The sequence below is a fragment of the Corvus hawaiiensis genome, chromosome 3 (genome assembly GCF_020740725.1).
Source record: "Corvus hawaiiensis isolate bCorHaw1 chromosome 3, bCorHaw1.pri.cur, whole genome shotgun sequence".
Lineage (NCBI taxonomy): Eukaryota > Metazoa > Chordata > Aves > Passeriformes > Corvidae > Corvus > Corvus hawaiiensis.
Genome location: NC_063215.1, coordinates 99,038,071 through 99,059,241, shown reverse-complemented (window position 1 = coordinate 99,059,241; position 21,171 = coordinate 99,038,071). Strand labels below are relative to the sequence as shown.

Here is a 21,171-nt window from a genome sequence, read left to right as displayed (position 1 = left end):
GCACTGCTCTTTAGATACATTGTTTGCTTTTTCTAGAAAGAGTTTGAGATTCTGATGGAGCTGCAAAGGTTGCGCTCTTCAGTTGACTGAATTTGTTAATCACATTCAGTTAAGAACGCTAAGATATAAAACCTTAACTAGCAATTGTTTTCTCCTATGGAAAATAAATTAGACAAGTTGGTGGGACTTCTCAGTCCTGGACCAGATTTGAAGACAAAATAACTTAAAACTCTAGAATTAATCTTGTTTTGGAGTGCCTTGAGTAATGTGAAAGTTGTGAAGAGATGAGTTTGGGGTCCAATGTGGCAGCTTATAGGTTTGAAAGGAGAATTTGATACAGAAGGTATTATCTACAGTTTTGTATCTGATTTTACAGCTAATACAAACTATAATTATGTCTTTTTTCAAGGCAACAGAAAAAGAAAAGAAAGCGGATGTTGGGAAGTTTGTTGAACTTCCTGGTGCAGAGATGGGAAAGGTCATTGTAAGGTTTCCTCCTGAAGCAAGTGGGTAAGAAACATGAATACTTTGAGAAGGTTCTATTTGTGTTTTGTCTTTAAAAAAAAAAGTGCTTTGGTGAAGATGTTAATCAGCTTATCAGACAAGGCTGCTAAACCAAATGAGTGTTAAAGCTTTGTCTTCACTAGAGCTGTTGATTCACTTCTCCTCTATACTCCACTGCACTGTTGCCTGACCTTGGAATAGGGAGGTTGGTTGTGAGGTGATGTGGTGCTGCTCAGCAGTGGGATTAGGAGAAGCAGGAGGATGGCATTTGTATCGATGACGGATGTGTGTGCCCTGCCAGGAGCTATGATGTGGACATGCAGTCCTTATGAAATGGGTCAAGGGACTCAGTGCTTTCCAAGGAAGCTTAGATTTGAGAAAGGAAAGATGTATGGGATAGCCTTCCTGGGGGAAGCTTGACACCAGATGTATAATGGAGGCTCGGGGGCCCAGGCTGTATGGAATACCAAAGCACAAACTCCTTAAAGACCACACAGAGGAGATGTGATGAGCCAGTATAATAAATTCAATTTTCAGCCAGCTTTTAATTTTCTGTTTCTTTTTGGAATTGCCTGATGACCTATAAAATTTCCATGATCGCATTTGTTCATTAAACTGGCTGTTCAGCATCACATGACTTTTGTAGTTGTGTTTCTTGCTCTATTAGTCCAGTATAAACTGTTTCTAAAATATTGTAAATTATGTATTGTGTACATGTATGTGTATAACATTCTCAACTTACTTTAGTAGTTTTCAGTGTCTTAATCCTGGTGTTTTAAAACACTGTTCTTCAGGGACATGTTATTCTCTTTTTGTAAGAGATTTTCATTTTGTGGATTTGGGGATTTATATTTAGTTTAAAATGTCAATAGCTTTATAGCTTATGTTGAAAAATACACAGCAACCACCAAATTCCACTCTTGTGAATGTCGGAGGTTCAGATTATCTGGTAGCTGCTACTGGGTATCATCAACAGTTGGTTTAAGTTAGTCTGTAAAAGTGGAGATAAATGCAGTCCACTCTTTATATCCATAACGACACTCTAATTTACAGATTTAGATATTTTTAGCAGTTAACTACTAAATTTATGAAAGAAGAACCATAATCTACTTTCATAAATGTATAGTGTTTCAACCAATATCCTAGGTTAGTTTGTTTGTTACACTTAGGTATTGCTTTCCATTCTTTCTCCTTCCCTCAGAAATAAAGAAGTCTAGCTGAAGTAGTTCTGGTGTATAGATTTTTTTTTTTTTTTTCCTTTTTAGATATCTGCATATTGGTCATGCCAAAGCTGCCCTGCTAAATCAGCACTACCAAGTTAACTTTAAAGGAAAACTTATTATGAGATTTGATGACACAAATCCAGAAAAAGAGAAAGAAGACTTTGAAAAGGTATGATAAGAGAGCAGAGAAATCCAATTGCTGTGTAGCTAATTCAAGGGGAACTGACATAGAGATCTGCTAATGCCCACTTTTTTTGCACTAGGTTTTTACAATATTAGTGTTACGCTTAAGTTTTATGATTTGAAGGAATTTCTGTCAACTTTACCTTAAAAAGCTTAAAGCCCTTTTATTGGTAGCTGGCTTCTTCCCTTTGTCCAATATTTATTTTACAGTAGGTAGATAGGCAATTCTTGCAATGCAGTGTTGTTTTCATTGCACAAAACTTGTCCTTAACAAGTAATTTGTTTCTGCTTTCATCTCCTTTTCTCGTCCTACTTCCTTCTTGAAGTTAAGTCTGACCTCGTGTGATTATAGGCTGTGAATGAATGAGAAGTGCATGCCTCTCTCTTCTTTCATGCTTATTATTTTGGCTTATCCTTCCTGGACAATGGAGCATTAAAAACACCACATCTGACATGAAGAGGATAAAGTTTTAAGAAAGCTACCTTTCCTGAGTGTTACAGTGTACGATTTCACGCTTTGCAGGTTATTCTCGAAGACGTTGCTATGCTGCACATCAAACCGGATCAATTTACATATACCTCAGATCACTTTGAAACAATAATGAAATATGCTGAGAAGCTTATTCAAGAAGGGAAGGCATATGTGGATGACACTCCTGCAGAACAAATGAAAGCAGAGCGTGAGCAAAGAGTGGAATCTAAACACAGAAATAACTGTAAGATATTTTAAGCTTCAGTCTTGCTTTCTTACCTTTTTGATTTGGCATCAAAACTTGATTTTTATTAACAAATATGAGTGAGATTACTGAATTGCGTGTCTTCAAGGTCCTTACAAGGACTTTGAAGTGTTTAGTGCTTTGTTCTACAAGGCTGGATGGATTAAGTATACATTTAGAGCATGCAGTAAACTTGTGTATGTATGAATTAATCACCATTCATTACCACTTAAAAAATTCAAGATGTGAAATGTGTGAAAATAAATTCCAGTGTCTAAAGAGGGGGGTGACACTGATTTTTGTTACTGCAGTAATAAAACTTGGTTCAGTATCATCTTCATAATACCTTAGAAAATGGTTTATTTTTGTTGTTCTTAGGTGTTAATAAGAATCTACAAATGTGGGAAGAAATGAAAAAGGGAACAGAATACGGACAAACTTGCTGTCTACGAGCAAAAATAGATATGAGTAGTAATAATGGATGTATGAGGGATCCAACTCTTTATCGTTGTAAAAACCAGCCTCACCCTCGGACTGGAAGTACCTACAAGTATGTCCACTTTCTTCTTGTGTGGCCTGTAACTTTTGCTCTTTTGAGGGCTTTTACCATTCCTTAGTAAACTTCTTTTGATACTTGGAACCTGCTGGCATTTTTCAACCAGAATATGTGATTAGTCTCTTGACTTTCTGAAACTTGGGCAAGCGACTTTTAAAACCTGTGAGTTGGCCGTCATGGTCAGCAGTGAATATTATTTCAGTTTTGGTCCTTACATGTGTTTGAAAAAAACACTAGCAGTGTAGGGTTGTTTTTTTAGGCTTGAATATTAAGGCTGTGGTCAGTTAATTTCTTGAAGGCTTTCTTTGTCTTAAAAATGTTTTGCCCCCTGGATCTTTTTGTGGACAATTTGTTGTGTATGTGTTATTTTAGTCTTGATCTGAAAGTTTTCAGGATCATAGGTTATAAATATTCATAATATATGAATATAAATTGTGCTGAGTTTAAATGTTTGTGTGGGAGGAAAGTTTTGTTCTGCCCTGCTAATTAAAGATCTTTTTGTCAGGGTTTATCCCACGTACGACTTCGCCTGCCCCATTGTTGATAGTATTGAAGGTGTCACACATGCACTGAGAACAACTGAATACCATGACAGAGATGAACAATTCTACTGGATTATTGAGGCTCTGGGCATAAGGAAACCATATATATGGGAGTATAGCAGGCTGAACCTCAACAACACTGTGCTCTCCAAGAGAAAGCTCACATGGTTTGTCAACGAAGGCCTTGTGGATGGATGGTATGTTCCATGGCTGTAGCTCAGCAGCGTTTCCTAAGATCCTCATGGCTGGCACATTCATTTTCACTTTGGGACAGTATAAATGAATATTTAAACAATATTTAAGAATATAGATTAATTACAGTGGCTTCTGCACGTATAACATGTCTGTTTCCTACTCTACAGTGGCTATGTACATACATATTAATGTCTGTAATAAACATGAGGCAGTTATTTTTGGACTCTGGCTTTTGCTGTGGGTGCCACTTACACATTGTCCACTCTTGAGTCATTGGATGTTGTCACTGGAGTCATTCCTAAGCAATGCCAGAAGAGGGCCTGGATTGAAGTACTTCTGTTCATCTAGTCAAATCCACCAACTTCTCTCCCACCTGCCCTCCCCCTCCTTCCTGCTGTTAATTTTTTCAGATTAGTTCAATTTCTACAAACAGTGATTGGTGGACTAGTTGCCTAGTTGTCAATTGAGTTGGAAGCTTAGATTCCTACTTCATGCATGGAGCCACTTTGCTAGAGCCAAATTTATCCTTTCCTCCCCCTGCCCTTTTTTCTTTCCCATGAGGTGTAGCTGGTCTTATGAAGACCTTTCCTTCCCTAAGCCTCCCTGTTAGGTCTTCAGCAAGGTTTGATTCACATTCCCACCAACTCAAATGTTACATTGCAGATTATGCCTTTTTGTTTTTTCCGTCAGAGAAAAAAAATCATAGAATTTTATCACTTATTTCATCAACAGAGAGCATTGTCACGGTCACTCATCTGTTTCTGGTTTCTCTTGAAAGAGAAAGAATCAAGCTTTGTTGTTTCAAGTAACAGTTTTCAGGTGCCATTGGAAAGGAAATATTGGATAAGGAAATAACTTTTCCTTGCTCATTTTTGACAGACCTAAGATTGCACAGATACAGGAAAATGGCCACTTCACTGAGAGGTGGCTTCCCTTCCTGAGGTGAGGGGGAAGACCTCCGTATGTTTTGTATGGATAAGAGCTCAGTCTTTTCAGTTAGGTGTTCCCACCTAGCTGTGAGTTCACTTAAGTAAAATACACTGAATCTGTGCCTTTCATGTGTGGCAGTATTAATAAAGTTTTGATCAGTGTAGAATTTAGAGAATTTGGGATGTGACACTGATGAAATACCTTTTTCCACTAGGGATGACCCAAGATTTCCCACTGTGCGGGGTGTCCTGAGAAGAGGCATGACAGTTGAAGGGCTCAAACAGTTTATTGCTGCTCAGGTGGGTGTTCTCTTCTGATTCTTTGAATCTCCCTTGATAAGGTCAAGTTCTTGTGAAGCTTCAGTTAGTGTCCTTGTCACTGGGAAGTTTCTTTTGAAGTTTTACTACTTTGACATGTATTGCTTCAACAATGTTAGCACCTGTGAGTAGCTCTTCGCAAAATGAGCTTGCAGGGTTCTTACTTGAGAAGGGTTTATTTTGCAAGTTCAAAAACTGTTTTTGATGAAAGCAAACCATAGAGGTTTTCAGTTTAAAGAACTTTGTTTTAAATTAGTCTAAGAGCTAGAATATTTATATTAATGTAGTGTTGGTTTGGGTTTGTTTTTTTTTTTTCCAGGGCTCCTCTCGATCTGTTGTGAATATGGAGTGGGATAAAATTTGGTCCTTTAACAAAAAGGTATGTATTTACTTGGATTTGATGCTACTCCTGATATCCTCTTTCTAGGATATGTAGAGAATCCAGCATTCATTGGAGTGCTTATCACAACAAGTAGCAGTTGCAGTATGCTGCATCATTTGGCACACTCAGGAAAATGGAATGTCCCCCCCTTCTAACCTGAAGAAGCACCAATCCTATTGATTCTCCTATACCAGTACTTACTTGTCTTACTTAGTAGTATGGGAAAAGATAATGGTATTTGCTGTAAATCTGATCTGAAAACTGCATTTCATTTTTCTGCTTTCAAGCTGCGAGCTATCTGTAAGAAGGTATTACTTAATGCTTTTTACCTTAGCATATAGCTTACAGTGCTGTAAGCATACATAGCATAAGCTATCATTTTGCAGCTTCATAGCACAGTCACACTTGCTTGTATAACAGGAGCTCTACAAACCCACTGAAAATGCATTATTCCTAGTTTTCAAAGGCTGCCCACCTCTGGTTTGGCTGATTTGTCAACATAAACACAAATCTGCTCCGATTTGGTTCACGTTGGCCACGATCCTTTCTGTGGCAAAAGGATGAACGTGCTGCGTACTCTGCCTGTGGAGATCAAGCCAGCACTGCTGGAGTTTCTGACTGAATGGCAAATCAGGAATATTGCATCTTGACATGATGAGTCGCTTTTTGGCAGCAGATGCTTGGACACTATAATAAGGCGATTTGTTTTCATGAGGATTGCATATTTTGTGTGATTGTGGAAACACCTGTTATTTTGCATTGGGATTCCTGCTTGGTTTTGCTTAGATAGTACCCAGATCTGTTCATTTAAATAGTTTTTGCTTGTCTGGCATGTGTCTTGTATTTCTTCTTTTTTTTGCATTTGATTTGCTACATACACATAGGTTTATGAATTGGTTCTTTCTGTTGCTGCATATATTTATGACTAACAACTGGTTTGAGGGGAAAAATCTAAAATGGACTGTCAAGGCTCATTTTTTTTAAACTGACTTTTAAACTGAGTTTCTTAGACCTCTGACTCAGCTCCTTGTACAGCACCTTATTTATTAGCCAGTTTTATGTACATGTGTCTGTGCAGATTGTAAACTATCTGCAATATGAGCAAAACCATTTGGCTGCTCACAGGTAGTTCTGAGCTCATCAGTGTGAGAACTCATATTTTATAGGTGATCCTGTAATTTTTAGCACCTGTCACCTGAGGAGGGATTGTGACATTTAATGAATAAAAAAAAAAGAACCTCGTAATAACACTATAAAATCTAGTCATGTAATTATCAAAATTAAGATACTAAATTATATGATACCCTTACATTTTGAGATACATACACAAGTCCTTTTTCAAAGTGTATGTCAAACATTTAGGAGTCTGACTTGAGTGACTACTAACTTTAAAAAGTGTGTCTTCTTAAAAGTGTATCATCATATCACTTTATCAGCTAATGTCAAGTAATTAGAAGCTAAATACTTTTCTCCAAAATATAGAAAAATATGTAACTGTGTAGCTTTTCAGTTGAGCAGGAATAAACCAAGGAGAGGAAAAACCACTTTATATTAATAAAAGCAGGTGTTTTCCTATGTGTTAGTTTCCAGTTAAAATGGTAGATCTCTGATATTCCTTTTGCCCTTAGATGACTGCTTTACTTGAATTATGTATTTAAGTGCCTTTGAACAATTTTACAAACCAGTATTTCAGGTATGAAAAACTCTGTGAAAAACTACAGCAGCTAAGTTTGATAAGGGGCAATAAAAATACAGGAAGACATCCTAGTGGTACTTTTTTCTTGTCAAACTCATGTTGTAGAATATTAATGAAGTCAATATTATGGTGTTGCCTTATTATAGTATCTAATGTGTCTGTAGTAAAATTGCAGACTTAATTGGTGCCTCCTCTACAGCCAGTTCTGTCACTGATTCTGCTGGAGTACTGGCCTGGAGAATGAGTATGGGATCAGGTCTTGTGCTGCTGGAAAAAGAACAAACTCCACTTATAAATAAATGCTTTAAATTTAGTTAAGAGAAAGTGGTTCAGATGTAATAGCCTATGTGCACAGTAAAACTATATCAGAGTACATTTTTGTGTCTTCCCTGTGAGGCATTGGGTCATAATTTTGGTTACTTCTGGTGTCAGTAGTACCCAATCCAGCTTTTATTCAGAGTATTTTAGTAAAGATTGGAAATTGTAAAGTATTACCACTCGTAGTTTTCTCACTATTCTGTAGCTTTGGGTGAAAGTGATGTTAAAGCAAACTTTGAAAAAATGCAGTAACATAAAGAATACCAGTTAATATTCCTTTTTTTTTTTCGTGGCTATTTTTTTGTACAGCATCTTATTTCTTTGTCAGTGGCATCTATTCATGATCCACCTCATTTGTTTTCTGTAGGTTATAGACCCAGTAGCACCTCGGTACACTGCTTTACTGAAAGATGCAGTGGTCCCAGTAAATATTCCTGAAGCTCAAGAGGAGATGAAAGAAGTGGCTAAACATCCAAAGGTTCTTGCTTTACTCTCTTAATATTCTTGTAGTGCAGCTCAGTAAGGTTGGAAAGTACCTTGGCTTGAAACAGTCAGGAAGGAGAGTCCTGCTTTTAACTTGCTCAGATAGCATGAGATCTATCCAAGGGGTACTTTTTTTTTGCCTCAGAATTGTCAAAAACTGTGCAACTACTAAACATGTCTGTTCTTTTAAGAGGGATCTGTTTCTGTAAGTATATAGAGTGCATATAAAAGGTGCCCTGGAAGGCCTCTCTGGAGTTTTCAGAAGAGGTGAGGCATTACAAGCCTGAAGTGCTGCTCAGGCTGGTTTTTTTATTGTTTGATGCTAATGTTCACAGAGAAGTTAACTATTAAATTTTATGCAAGCTTTATGGGTATAATACAGTCGACACTCTTTATCCATTAACAGTGAGGTGATTTTTAAATGGTTTACAAAATTAGACTTAAGTGGAAAAGTAATATATTAACTTGTTGATTCTGTCAATCTCTGGATTTTTTAATATGACTTTTAAATTTGTATAGCAAATAGTTCTTATCAAAAGCTAAGAAGTTGCCAATTTGATACTTTTAGTATCTAGTAAACAGAGTAATATCCCTTAAAAGGGGAGTGTGTTACTGATACAACTCTCTAGGTGCTACAATTAACAAAGATCCTTTCCTTTGAGTCTGATGTCTAAAACTGTGCTTAAACTTCGCTGCAAGCATCCCTTAGTTATACCTGTATACACTTGCACTGAGAAATAAGTGAATATTGTTGAGGCTTTGCTTCATTTCTCTGTTTTGGTTTTGCTCTGGGTGTTCCTGTAGCTGTTTCTTGTAACTGAGAGGTGGACGTTGGGTTTCCCCTCTTCCCCATGGCTGCTAACAAGGAAGCAGGTTTTGAGCAGATGCAAGTGAGAGTTGTGACTCTTCAAGGCTCAAAAATTCTGAAGTTTCGTCAGATACAAGCCAGCATGTTAAAACATTGATAGCACCAATAAATGCTGCCTCCAATATAGAATGAAATAAATACTGACCAGAAGAAACAAATTGCCTACTCCTGACCAGCTGAAAAGGTCTGAACTGACAGCTGTCAGCCTTTTTAAAAAATAAAAGTTTATCTCAGTTGTTGAGATACTTTAAAGCTGAGTATTTTTTAAGTGATGTAGTGCTGGTTTCTGTATTTACAAATCTATGCAGCTAGAAGAAGCTCTGTATATATTCCCATATTAACTGCATGAAAAAGCAAAAATGAGATTATGAAATTAGTTTTGGAGGGAATTTGCCTAGCAAAATGGAAACTTGAGTAGAACTTTGGGTTTACCTGAGAGATCTTAAAGATGTAAGGACCTTAAGGAAACGGGATGTGCTACCAGTGGATTTTTGGAGTGTACTGTCAGGGGAACACATGCAACACCTGTGAACAAGAAAGTAGAGGGAGTTGTGGAAGAATATTGTAGTTTTGCATTACTGTTATTGTCCATCTTCTGTCTTCATCAGTTGTCTCTGAAATGTAAACCATTATTCACAGAATGCTGACGTTGGGTTGAAGCCTGTGTGGTACAGCTCCAGAGTCCTGATCGAGGGCGCAGATGCAGAGACCCTGGCGGAGGGAGAGGTGGTTACATTCATAAATTGGGGCAATATCATCATCACCAAATTAAACAGGTAACCTGTTTACTGGCAGATGAAATTAAATTTTCTTTTCAGCTTTTTGTCCATTTTTCTTTTAATAAGAAGCTTATAACAGTAAAGTATTAGTGGTTGGCCATGTATGTCCATCCTGTGATTCTATATATATAAATCTACTTTGAAATATGCCACAAAACTGCATTTTAGCATCGAGTGTATTTTACTGTAGATTCAGGTTTGAAATCATTAGTCAGTCCTAATACTGCATGTCTTACTCAGAGACTTACTAGTGCTCTCCATGATTCTATGGTAATATTGCCACTGTGAAACAGCTTTTTCAGACAGAAAAAAACCACCTGGAATTTTAACAACTTTCAGCCCATAACAAATACTGCTTTTGCATACTGAGAAGCTAAACCTGTCACAGTTTCAGTTGCACAGCTGTTGAGGTGGGGAAGAAGAACATTAATGTCATCATAGTCTCTGAAATGGTTGTGTTGAGACAGTGGCAGAATGGAGTGAGCTCATAGAGAACATAAATATGTAAAGATTCTTTTTTCCATGCTTTTTACTCTACACTGATATTTAAGAAAACAAAATTAAAGGAGAACTTCAACAGGAGTGAATGCACTCTTTCATTTTCTATGATTCACACTTCAAAAATGAACTCTGAACACTTTTTTTTGTAGTATTGAATCAGAACTGATCATTTAGGCTATACTCCTGAAATTTCTGTTTTCCTGTAGAAATTCAAGTGGAAAAATAGTGTCCATCAATGCCAAGTTGAACTTAGATAATAAGGACTTCAAAAAAACTACCAAGATCACTTGGTTGGCAGAAACTCCACGTGCACCCCTCATCCCAACTGTCTGTGTTAGTTATGAGCATCTGATCACTAAGCCAGTTCTAGGGAAAGATGAAGACTTCAAGCAATATATCAACCGAAACAGCAAGGTGAGTTATCTTTTTGTCCCCTTTAATTCCACGAAACTTTTGTATGATTGTTTGTTTGTTTGTCTGTTTTAACATTCACTGTTTCTAGTTACTCTTTGTAAAATTTTATTGGTTTTTTGTCAAACGAGTAAATCATGCTGGTGGGTCTGGTTTCCATGTTTCCATGTAACCTGCCATAATTTCAAAATTAAAATATGATTCTTGTTTATTCTTAAGTGTTACCTGGCTTTTACACATCTGAGATTAATAGTTTGAGTTTTTGTCTTGATACATTCTTAATGATATGGCATCTTCTTGCTAGTACTTGTTCTGCTGCTGGAATTAAATAACATTTTGACACTTTGAAAAGGAGAAATTCACCACTATCTTTCTACAGCTCTACTGTATTTCTTACGACTCCTTTGCTCTGTTAGACATGGACTGATTTCTTTTAACACTTACAGCAAGAAGAACTGATGCTGGGTGATCCGTGCCTTAAGGAGTTAAAAAAAGGAGACATCATACAACTTCAGAGGAGAGGATTCTTCATTTGTGATCAGCCCTATGAGCCAGTGAGGTAAGCTACCTGAGAATGGCCTAAACAGACTTCACAGAATTTGCTTTAGCTTGCAGTGTTTTAGTGTTTTCACACTCACACGTTGGCAAGAGTAATGTCTCCTGCAAATATTTTTGCCTTTACCATGATCTTTCAGTGGAATATTTCTGTGGACTGGCATGGCTTTTATTCTGTGTGTTCCTGCCTCTTCTAACTGTCTTAAGCTAAGTACGTGGCACTTCTGGTGCACCCGAGCTAACCTGGACTTGGTAAAGAGGTCATGGTTTTGTTGTGACTTGAAGTATAGAAATTAAGGAGCAGTGCTATGGAATAAAGCAGGCGGTTTTCCAATTAGAGTGTACACGTACTACTTAATTGTAACACTTCTTCAACAAGCTATCTAAACATCTACATGCAATTATAGCATAAACGTACTCATAAATATTATTAAAAAAAGGAGAACTTGTATGTAAGAGGAATCAGTGCAGATCCCCAATTATGTAAATTTGGGCAACTACAGCTTTGTACAAAGATAAATCTGCAGTTGTGCAAGAGCATCTTTTAGAAAGTAGCTCACTTGTTTCAATAAATGTTTGACATTTATTTTGTATTTCCTTTACTGTTGTGTTTTCTATAAATCTTTTTATAGTCCTTACAGCTGTAAAGATGCCCCATGCATTTTGATTTACATCCCTGATGGACACACTAAGGAAATGCCAACATCTGGGTCAAAAGAGAAGACCAAAGCTGAAACTGCAAAGAAAGAGGTAAACTGGTGATTTAGAAAAGTACCAAAAGATGTCTTACTATGTATCTATTGTTGTACAAGATTATCATGCTGAATACTTGTGGGTTTTTTGGTTGTTTGTTTTTTTTAAGGCTAGTTCAGCTGTAAAAGGAAAATCTGCTCCACTTGTTGGACATGCCTCTCCTCCAGCCTGTACTATGTCTGAAGGTCACCTGATCATCTACAACAAGGTGGCTGCACAGGGTGATGTAGTTCGTGACTTGAAGGCTAAGAAAGCAGCAAAGGAAGATATTGATAAAGCTGTGAAACAACTGCTGGCCTTGAAAGCAGAATACAAAGAGAAGACAGGCCAGGAGTATAAGCCTGGAAATCCTCCAGTATCTGGAACTGCACAGTCATCAAAGCTTGAGACCTCTGGTACCCTGGACAGTAAAGCTCTGTATGATAAAGTAGCAGAACAAGGAGAAGTGGTCCGAAAACTGAAAGCTGAGAAAGCATCTAAGGTGATGATTAAACTAATCTTTTGGTTTTGTCTGGGTTTGCATAGCCCATTGTTCTGTGTCTGTGGAGGTGAATGGGTGCTTATGGATCCAGGTTTCCATAGTGGTCATCATTTGGACTGGGCTCTGTTCTGTCAAAACTTGTGTTTTCCAATACTTACTTCTTCAGTTAGATTTGTATGACCAAGTTTGTGTTAGTATTCATAAGGACACAAGTGAATTCCCATATTTCTTAGACTGCTGCTCTGAAATATGGACAGGATTCACCCCACATCATGAGCTGATTAGGTATCCAGCTTGGGTCCTTGGAATTAAAATGCCCTGCAGCATTTCTGCATTTGTTTAACTCAATATGGTCAAATTATGTGACTTTAAAGGTTTGGATTGTTTCTGGTTAGACCTTAAAACAAAGCCCCAAAACCAGAAAGGAAAGATCCAAATACTACAGATGTTCTTGAGACATCTACCTCTCTGTAACTGTACCTGGCAAACGTAGCTACTATTAGCTGTGTTATTTCCTTTCTTTCTAATGCAGAACAAGAAAAGATGGAAATAACATTTGTTTGCCTGGTGGTTGAATAATGTTAGTAGTAGTAGTGTCTTGGTGGGACCATAAAATCTAAATAAATTGGAAGATCTAAGTTAATTTATTGCTATAATTTTACTTAGGACAGTTAGGGTTGTATATCCCATAAGAGGAGTTACTTTGTTAAAATAGGAAAATAGTAGAGAAAACTTCTCTGAACAGCTCTACTAAGTACTTGAGGAAATGGAATAGGTGCACATAGACGGCAGATCTTTTTATGGTAGTATTTATGGTACACTGGAGAGTCTTATGTCTCTGTATCTTTGTTCCTCCCTCTTTCTGCCCTTTCCTTTCTTCTTTCAGGATGAGATAGGTGCTGCTGTGGAAGTCCTTTTATCCCTAAAGGCAGAATACAAGAGACAGACAGGCCAGGAGTACAAGCCTGGAAGCCCACCTGTGATCTTTGTCCCTCCTCAGTGTTCTCCTGTTCCCACTCTTCCGTCCCCATGTCCACTAGACAGCAAGGCTCTGTACAGCAAAGTAGCTCAACAAGGAGAAGTGGTCCGCAAGCTTAAATCGGAGAAAGCTTCAAAGGTGTTCTACCTGTGGATACTTCTGAGCGGAACAGTGTCTTCAGTTTAGACTAAAACCCAATGGCAGGTTTTGTGAAATTTGAGGAGCAAAATATAAGCAAGTTCCATGAAGTGCTTTCCCAAATTATCTTGAGCTGATGATATGGCTGACTGCATGAGTTTTGTGTTAGTGCATGGAAAATAAGTTCTTTTTTTAGTGATACAAGATAAGTGAAGCAGAGTACAGGCATTAACTTGAAAGAAGGCTGTAACTTGGAGCCAGAAGGGCGATAATAAATTTGGGAGTTATTTGATGATGACCAAAGAACCATTCTTTATTCAGAGTCTGTGTATTTGCTGCTATTCTCCAGTGTGCAACTCATGGACTGCTATAACTGGAGGGGACTAAGCCACCTAAATGGGAGGCTTTCATGGCACAGGAATCAGCCCTTACATATCTGGCCTGATTTGGTCCTTTGGTGTACAACTTGTAGGTATTCTGGCTAAAAAGTTTTACCACAGAACTTAATAATGGGAACTTATACTAGCAGGATAGCTCTAGAAGTTTTATTACAACAGCTGTGTTAGTGCCATTCTAGTAAAGCTTGTGTTATCTCAGCTATTGTGTTACACCTCTGTTATTTCTACCCTTATCTGCAACTGCTGTTCTTTCTCTCCTGCTTCAGGAACAAATAGATGAGGCTGTGAAAATTCTTTTAAGCCTAAAAGCAGAGTATAAACAAAAGACAGGTCAAGAGTACAAGCCTGGAAATCCACCCTCAACCCCTCCTTGTATATCTTCTACTGCACTTCCATCTCCTGTCTGCTGCAGTAACTTGGCAACCTGTAGCTTAGTGGATGGCAAAGCACTTTATGATACTGTAGCTGAGCAAGGGGAGGTGGTACGCAGACTCAAGGCAGAGAAAGCTTCCAAGGTACAATAGGCATTGGAGTGAGCAATTGTAACACTGAAAACATTTTGCCACCGGGGGGAAATCTTTCACCAAGCAGTGATCAAATTCCCCTATGGTCCAGGTCATGCATGCTCTGATAATGCCAAACAAGACTGTTCTGATGCTGAATACTTTCTTGACTCAGATATACAAAGTCAAACTTCACCTCTCATATGTAGACATACAGGTTCGAGCATGGCAGATGTCAACCTTGCAGAAGGTTTTAATGTATTTTGCTTTCTCTTGCTGTATTTGGGACAAGTGACTGTTTAAATATCTGGTGTGCTGCAGCAATAGCAAGACTTTTCAAAACTTGACAGATTCAGTGATGGCTGGGGAAAAGAACACGAGACAAACCTGCCATTTTTTAGGTGCTTCTGGGAGGTTTTTTTCTGCCTGTATTTCTACCTTGCAGAATTGGTTTTGGTGCTGGGCTGTTTTTTGGGGGGCTGTTTTGTTGTTTGGTTAGCTTGGTTTCATAGCCTGATAATCAATACTTCTGGTCAGTTCTCTCTTTAATTCTCACCAGTATATCTTGCTATTTGCCCTCCACACAGGATCAAATAGATGAAGCAGTGAAACTCCTCCTTTCTCTAAAAGCTGACTACAAGGAGAAGACTGGGCAGGAGTACAAGCCAGGACATCCACCAGCAGCTCAGGGGGCTTTGCCTCAGACATCAAACACAGTACCCAGTGGTCCAGACACTCCTGAAGCTAAAGCCCTGTTTAGCAAAGTAGCTCTTCAAGGAGACGAAGTTAGGAGATTAAAAGCAGAAAAAGCAGACAAGGTAATAACATATACACTGTAGTGCAAAAATGTAATATATGTATTTAAATCTAAAAATCTCTTTGAAATTCAGTGCGATTATGGGAATTAGAAATGTACCTTTAGAATAGGCAGCATTTGAATTCTGAGATGTGGTTGTACTTTTAAAATTATTCCTGTCCTTTAAAATGTTAACACATTAAAGTACCAGCTTTTGCACATTTTTCCCCTAACACTGTGCAAATGTCCATAGTGCCATATAGATCTTTTATCTTGGTTTTTTTGATGGAGTCATATTATTCCTGTGATTTCTCTCTAAATTTTTTTTTCTTTTTGTCCTTCAAGGAAAAGATAGATGTGGCTGTTAAAGAACTACTTCAATTGAAGGCCCAGTATAAGTCTGTTGCAGGAATTGACTATAAACCAGTGTCTGCTAGTGATGGAGATGACAAAAAGAAGAAAGAGAAGGAGAACAAGTCTGAAAAGCAGAGTAAGCAACAGAAGCAAAATGATGGCCCTAAAAAAGAACCTTTGCAAGGGCAGAGTGGTAATGAGCGCTCATCGAATGGATCAGGAGAAGGCCAAGGCCCTAAGAAACAAACCAGGTAAAGATGCAATCTTTAATCTTTCTGGATAGAAACATCAACTGTCTACCTCTGTTCAGATTTAGAGTTTGATAGGTGTCTCATTTCACTTGAAAGTGTGGACATTTGAAGAATAACTGTTGATTTTCATGTTCAAGATCAAGCCAAAAGCAGGTTACCAAAGTTTATTTAGTGTCAGTTGTACCTCCACATCCTGTACTGTTACTGTCACTGAGAACTTTCTGTGCTTCATTATTTGCTTCTATAAATGTGGTGCTGTGTCTTGCTGAAAGTTTAGAGGTCTTTTTACAGCATGTATTATGCAGCACTATGTATTTCATGTTTCATATACATAAATCATATATTAGAGACAGAGGTGTGGTTATTTTGTATAGTAATAATGCCAGAAAAAAAAAAGTATTTCCCACCTTTTAAACTTCTCTGTTTGTAGAGATATAAAACCTCTACTTTTTGTCTTCTGTCATTTGAGTCTGGTGAGTTAGCCTTCTTTAGAATCCTATAGTTTAATTGGTTATCTTCATTTTGATGGTAGGGTCAGTTTTCTGTCTCAAACAGTGTGACTGACATTCACGTGAATGGTGAATTCAAGTTGCATACCTTTCCTGAAGTTGTAGGGTAAGAAATGTTTAAAATAAAGAGTAAAACAGCTTACACACAGGTCTGGTTAATCTTAGGTTCTTACTGGTTACTGGTGATTGTTTCTTTTTAATGTGTCATTGTGAGGTTCTTTGATACCCTCATAGTGAGAATTAGTAGGGTTCAAACAGTAGTAAAAAAATGGAGCTGTTCTTATTAAATATTCTTGTTAGGGTGAGGAAATACTATTAACTCCCTTCAGCCAAAACTTGGCCTTTTGATGCAAAACTAAAACATTCTGTTCCACCTTATTATGCCATACCTCCTGCCCTTCCAAAAAAGAGAAAAAAGAAAGGGTTAGGATAAATTCCACTGCTAAATGCTGAACAGCAAAAATCTGTTTCTTTTGTCATACCATAGGCTGGGTCTAGAAGCTAAAAAAGAAGAAAATCTTTCTGAGTGGTTCTCTCAGGTAAGTGCACATCAATTTGAATTAATTATTTCATACTGTTTAAAGTCAAGGTCTGTTTGGGATTTACGTATTTCTGTTTAAGTTTTTTTTTTTTAATAAAAAGCAAAGTACTTGCTCTTTTTTATATCTTACATTGTTATCGTGGTCTTAAATAGAGGTGCCTTTTATTAAAGAACTGAATAAATTTAAGAAACTGTAAAAAGGTTGAGTGTCAACCACCCAACCCCATATATATAATATATATATATGATTTTCTTGATTCATACCTGGATTCCTCTTTTGTTAAGTGTACAAAACTTAATTGAAATGTTAGGAATTTTGCAGACTTGAGAGTTTTAATTCGACTCAAGGTGATGCATAACAGAAGTTAATGTCTGTTGATACTGAACAATTTTGCTGGCTTGTGAGATTGAAAACAACCAGAGTAGAGATGATTAGTTTTGATTAGTCTTGTTATGAGAGATTGGAAATAGGTGTCAGTGGTATACATTTCCTCTCAGTAGTATAATTTTTGCCTGTACTCTAAGGAATCTGTTCTGACATGAGCTAGAAACATTTCTTACAAAAGTGCAGTTTTTTGGTTCCTGGAAATTAGCTGTAGTCTCTTACTTGGATTAATGAAATTCAATTTTAGTTAAGTGTTCACATTTTTCACAACTGTTATTAAACTTAATGTTCCTAGTGAGTGTTCTCTAGCTACCTTAAAGTATATATTAGCTGCTAACAAGTTGAGCACTTTTAAGTAGGAGACTTTTCTTGAATTGCATGACACACACTTGAATTACTGAATGTTCTCTGTGTACAAACTGGAACTTCAGCATCTGATTAATCTTTTGCAAGGTGATCACAAAATCAGAGATGATTGAATACTATGACGTGAGTGGCTGTTACATTCTTCGTCCTTGGGCTCACGCTATTTGGGAAGCTATCAAAGACTTCTTCGATGCAGAGATCAAGAAACTTGGAGTTGAAAACTGCTACTTCCCCATGTTCGTGTCCCAGGCTGCCCTCGAGACAGAGAAGTCTCATATTGCTGACTTCGCTCCTGAGGTATGCTTCAAAATCCATTTTAATCTGACTGTAAGAAAACCCAACCACTTAGTCTGCAGCTGGGTATGAAAGTCAGTTTAGGGTTGGAGGATTTTTTTCCAAACTTGTTTTGTTTGATTTTTTTTTTCCTCCTTCTTTTAGGTTGCTTGGGTCACAAGGTCTGGGAAAACAGAGCTGGCTGAACCAATTGCTATACGTCCCACAAGTGAAACAGGTGGGCCTCTTTTCATGTAGTTTGGCTGTGAACTTACATGTAAAGTTTTAGGTGTAGTATAGCTGATAGACAAGAATCCCTTTTGAAAAGTGGAAGCCCCCATTTTTCAGAATGTTTTCTGTAACTCTTCGGGAAAATTACCTAATTTTGCTGCTGCTTATAGCAAATGTCACGCTATATGTTCCCTTAAGTAGACTCTTCTAGGAAATGCAGACTTCAGGATTTTTTTTTAATTACTATCCTGAAGACTGACTTACTTTGTCTGAAAACACTTTTGATTGTTTGTTTTATCGTGTTTATAAGAAAATTTTTTAAACTCATAATTCACTTCAGTTTTGCATATGTTTTGACTGTTCGTCTGAGTAATTTAAACCAGCATTTTAAGATCTGAGGCTGAATGAGTTTTTAATTGAGTCGGGTCTAGTATAGCATCCTGAAATCTTGAGGTCAGTGAATTCCTATTTGTGAATCCAGGTGTATTTACTGTACTGTAAGCCAGTGACTCAAACACAGTGTCATTGAATAATAAGCTTTGGATTGTACTTTGAGCAGCAGCAACCAAGCTCTTTTGCAGAGACTGAGGATGAAGTGAAAGTACTCCTTTGAAAATACTACGTATTAAGACAAAAAATATATTTTAAAGGAAATTAACATAAAATCATAGTACTCACAGCAGAGAATGTTAAGCTTATCTGTAGCAAAAAGAAAAGTTTGACATAAATGTCTTTATTGTGTGGACACTCAAAGCTGCTTTCTTTTTACAGTCATGTATCCTTCCTATGCAAAGTGGGTGCAGTCACACAGGGATCTTCCTATCAAGCTTAATCAGTGGTGCAGTGTTGTGGTATGTGTACACAATTTCTGAGTATCTCTTCTTACCACAAGTGTGGTGTAGGACAGTTATTCTCTGGGGGCTTGGCATGATCATACTGATCACAGCACATATTTCAAGGCAAAATTATTGCCATGGTTTATATGATTTGTTTTTCTCAGCGTTTTTAATAAGACATTCTTTATCAATGTATGTGGTTGATTATATTATGTAAAAATCTCTGAATAGTTGGCTCTTTTATCTTTATTGAGAATTTTCTAATACTTGCTTATAAACATTATTTTTAACAATCATTTGACACTTCGTAGTGTTAAAGTTTTTTACTTCTGCCCCTCCAGCGCTGGGAGTTCAAACATCCCCAGCCTTTCCTTCGCACTCGTGAGTTCCTTTGGCAAGAGGGTCACACAGCATTTGCAACATATGAAGAGGCAGCAGAGGAGGTAAAAACAAATGCACTGGTGCTTTTCCTTTCAGGAAGTTACCTTACTCCATAGCAATGCAAACAAATCTTTGCACTGGGACCTCATAGAAATCTTTCTTCTTTTCTTTGGGAGACCTTGTGAAAAATGCTAAGTATAATAGAACCCTTTTTTTTCTCAGATGTAGCCCATTTCTGAGGCTTCAGTCTCTACAAACAGTATGGGGAGTTTGAAGAGTGTGATACATAGTGTGTACTTTCCTTAAAATTATTTTTCTTAAAAATACTTAAAAATCAATTTTCCTTAAAAATTTAAATAATGCCTTCACATATTTACTGCTAGGAGTTTTAACACTTCCTTTGCCCAAAAGGCACATGTTTCATTTGAGTGTTGTGGCATATCTTTATGTAGCAGATGTTCAGGCTTTTAGGTGGAATTTAGAAGTCAATATGACTCTTGGCCTGTCATTTCTGCTGTGACTCTTCTTGTTTTCTGTCATGACTTATAGTTGTTGCTTTTTGATTCAGAGAAAATAACATCCAAAGTTTAAAGTAATTGAAGAAATCTTAGTTTTTAAACAAAGTCTTGAAAAAGTGTTAGATTTTTAAGATTTCAGACTCTGTCATGTAAAAATATTTCACGATGTAACAAATGGAAAATACTGAGTAATTCTGAAGACAGTTTGTTCCTCATAGGTGCTGCAGATACTTGATCTCTATGCTCGGGTATATGAAGATCTCTTAGCAATACCTGTTGTGAAAGGAAGGAAGACAGAGAAGGAAAAATTTGCTGGGGGGGATTATACAACCACTTTAGAGGCATTTATATCTGCCAGTGGAAGAGCTATCCAGGTATTTACCTATTAAAATATTTTTTTTTTCATTAAATATAGGAAGATGAAATATTTAAACTGATGCTTGATAGACTTAACTTTCCATTGAATAGAATTTTCTGTGTGCATCTATTTCAGGGAGCAACATCGCATCATCTAGGGCAGAATTTCTCAAAGATGTTTGAAATTGTATTTGAAGATCCCAAGAAACCAGGAGAAAAACAGTTTGCTTATCAGAATTCCTGGGGCATTACAACTCGGACTATTGGTGTAATGACAATGATTCATGGAGATAACATGGGATTGGTACTCCCACCTCGTGTAGCCTGTATTCAGGTGTGTAAAAATGCCTTAAATTAGGTAGTTTATTTTCCTTTCTTGTCTTGGAATTCATGAGCATTTCGTATCAGGCAGCTGGAAGACTTAATATAGGATGGAGCTGTCTAGTTACAGAGTAGCTGCATGAAGTTAATACAAATCATTAGGATACTTGTGGTGGATAAGTCCCTTTTGATAGCCCATCCATGTAAAGTAATGTTATCTGTGTCATTAGTATGAAAAGGGAAATGTATCTTTTACTTCTGAGAGCATGAAAGAAATTACTGGAATATAAGGCCACAATATTGGTTTTAAGTTCTTTATAACTGTGAGCTGATTTTTTTGTAGCATAAAGTACATGTCCTGTTCTATTGCAGGTTGTAATTATTCCCTGTGGTATCACAAACTCCCTTTCTGAAGAGGACAGAGAGGCTCTGTTGAAGAAATGTAATGAATATCGTACCAGGCTGCTTGCTGTCAGCATCCGTGTCCGGGCTGATTTAAGAGACAACTACTCACCTGGCTGGAAGTTCAACCACTGGGAACTTAAGGTACATTTCTTTCCAGAAGGTATTTTGAAGCTTAGGTGAGGGGTATATATGAGGTATGCTATGTGTGCCTTATATTCTGAAGGCAAATGTGTTCT

General features: G+C 37.3%; 1 protein-coding gene across 7 annotated transcripts in view; it reads left to right on the top strand.

The window, feature by feature from the left end:
* EPRS1 (glutamyl-prolyl-tRNA synthetase 1) overlaps nucleotides 1-21,171 on the top strand; it is a 39,180-nt gene that overhangs the window by 10,585 nt on the left and 7,424 nt on the right. Inside the window, exons 6-31 of one of the 7 annotated variants that reach the window (XM_048296736.1) lie at nucleotides 410-510; nucleotides 1,770-1,896; nucleotides 2,434-2,626; nucleotides 3,005-3,176; nucleotides 3,688-3,921; nucleotides 5,064-5,148; nucleotides 5,486-5,545; nucleotides 5,836-5,856; nucleotides 7,930-8,040; nucleotides 9,553-9,689; nucleotides 10,400-10,607; nucleotides 11,051-11,163; nucleotides 11,792-11,909; nucleotides 12,022-12,393; nucleotides 13,280-13,510; nucleotides 14,175-14,423; nucleotides 14,999-15,229; nucleotides 15,553-15,812; nucleotides 16,809-16,860; nucleotides 17,701-17,910; nucleotides 18,052-18,124; nucleotides 18,889-18,968; nucleotides 19,295-19,396; nucleotides 20,071-20,226; nucleotides 20,346-20,543; nucleotides 20,903-21,076. In XM_048296736.1, coding sequence (XP_048152693.1) covers nucleotides 410-510; nucleotides 1,770-1,896; nucleotides 2,434-2,626; nucleotides 3,005-3,176; nucleotides 3,688-3,921; nucleotides 5,064-5,148; nucleotides 5,486-5,545; nucleotides 5,836-5,856; nucleotides 7,930-8,040; nucleotides 9,553-9,689; nucleotides 10,400-10,607; nucleotides 11,051-11,163; nucleotides 11,792-11,909; nucleotides 12,022-12,393; nucleotides 13,280-13,510; nucleotides 14,175-14,423; nucleotides 14,999-15,229; nucleotides 15,553-15,812; nucleotides 16,809-16,860; nucleotides 17,701-17,910; nucleotides 18,052-18,124; nucleotides 18,889-18,968; nucleotides 19,295-19,396; nucleotides 20,071-20,226; nucleotides 20,346-20,543; nucleotides 20,903-21,076 — 4,068 coding nt within the window. The remainder of the gene's footprint in view (nucleotides 1-409; nucleotides 511-1,769; nucleotides 1,897-2,433; nucleotides 2,627-3,004; nucleotides 3,177-3,687; nucleotides 3,922-5,063; nucleotides 5,149-5,485; nucleotides 5,546-5,835; nucleotides 5,857-7,929; nucleotides 8,041-9,552; nucleotides 9,690-10,399; nucleotides 10,608-11,050; nucleotides 11,164-11,791; nucleotides 11,910-12,021; nucleotides 12,394-13,279; nucleotides 13,511-14,174; nucleotides 14,424-14,998; nucleotides 15,230-15,552; nucleotides 15,813-16,808; nucleotides 16,861-17,700; nucleotides 17,911-18,051; nucleotides 18,125-18,888; nucleotides 18,969-19,294; nucleotides 19,397-20,070; nucleotides 20,227-20,345; nucleotides 20,544-20,902; nucleotides 21,077-21,171) is intronic. The other 6 variants (XM_048296737.1, XM_048296738.1, XM_048296739.1 and 3 more) reach the window with 6 other exon arrangements.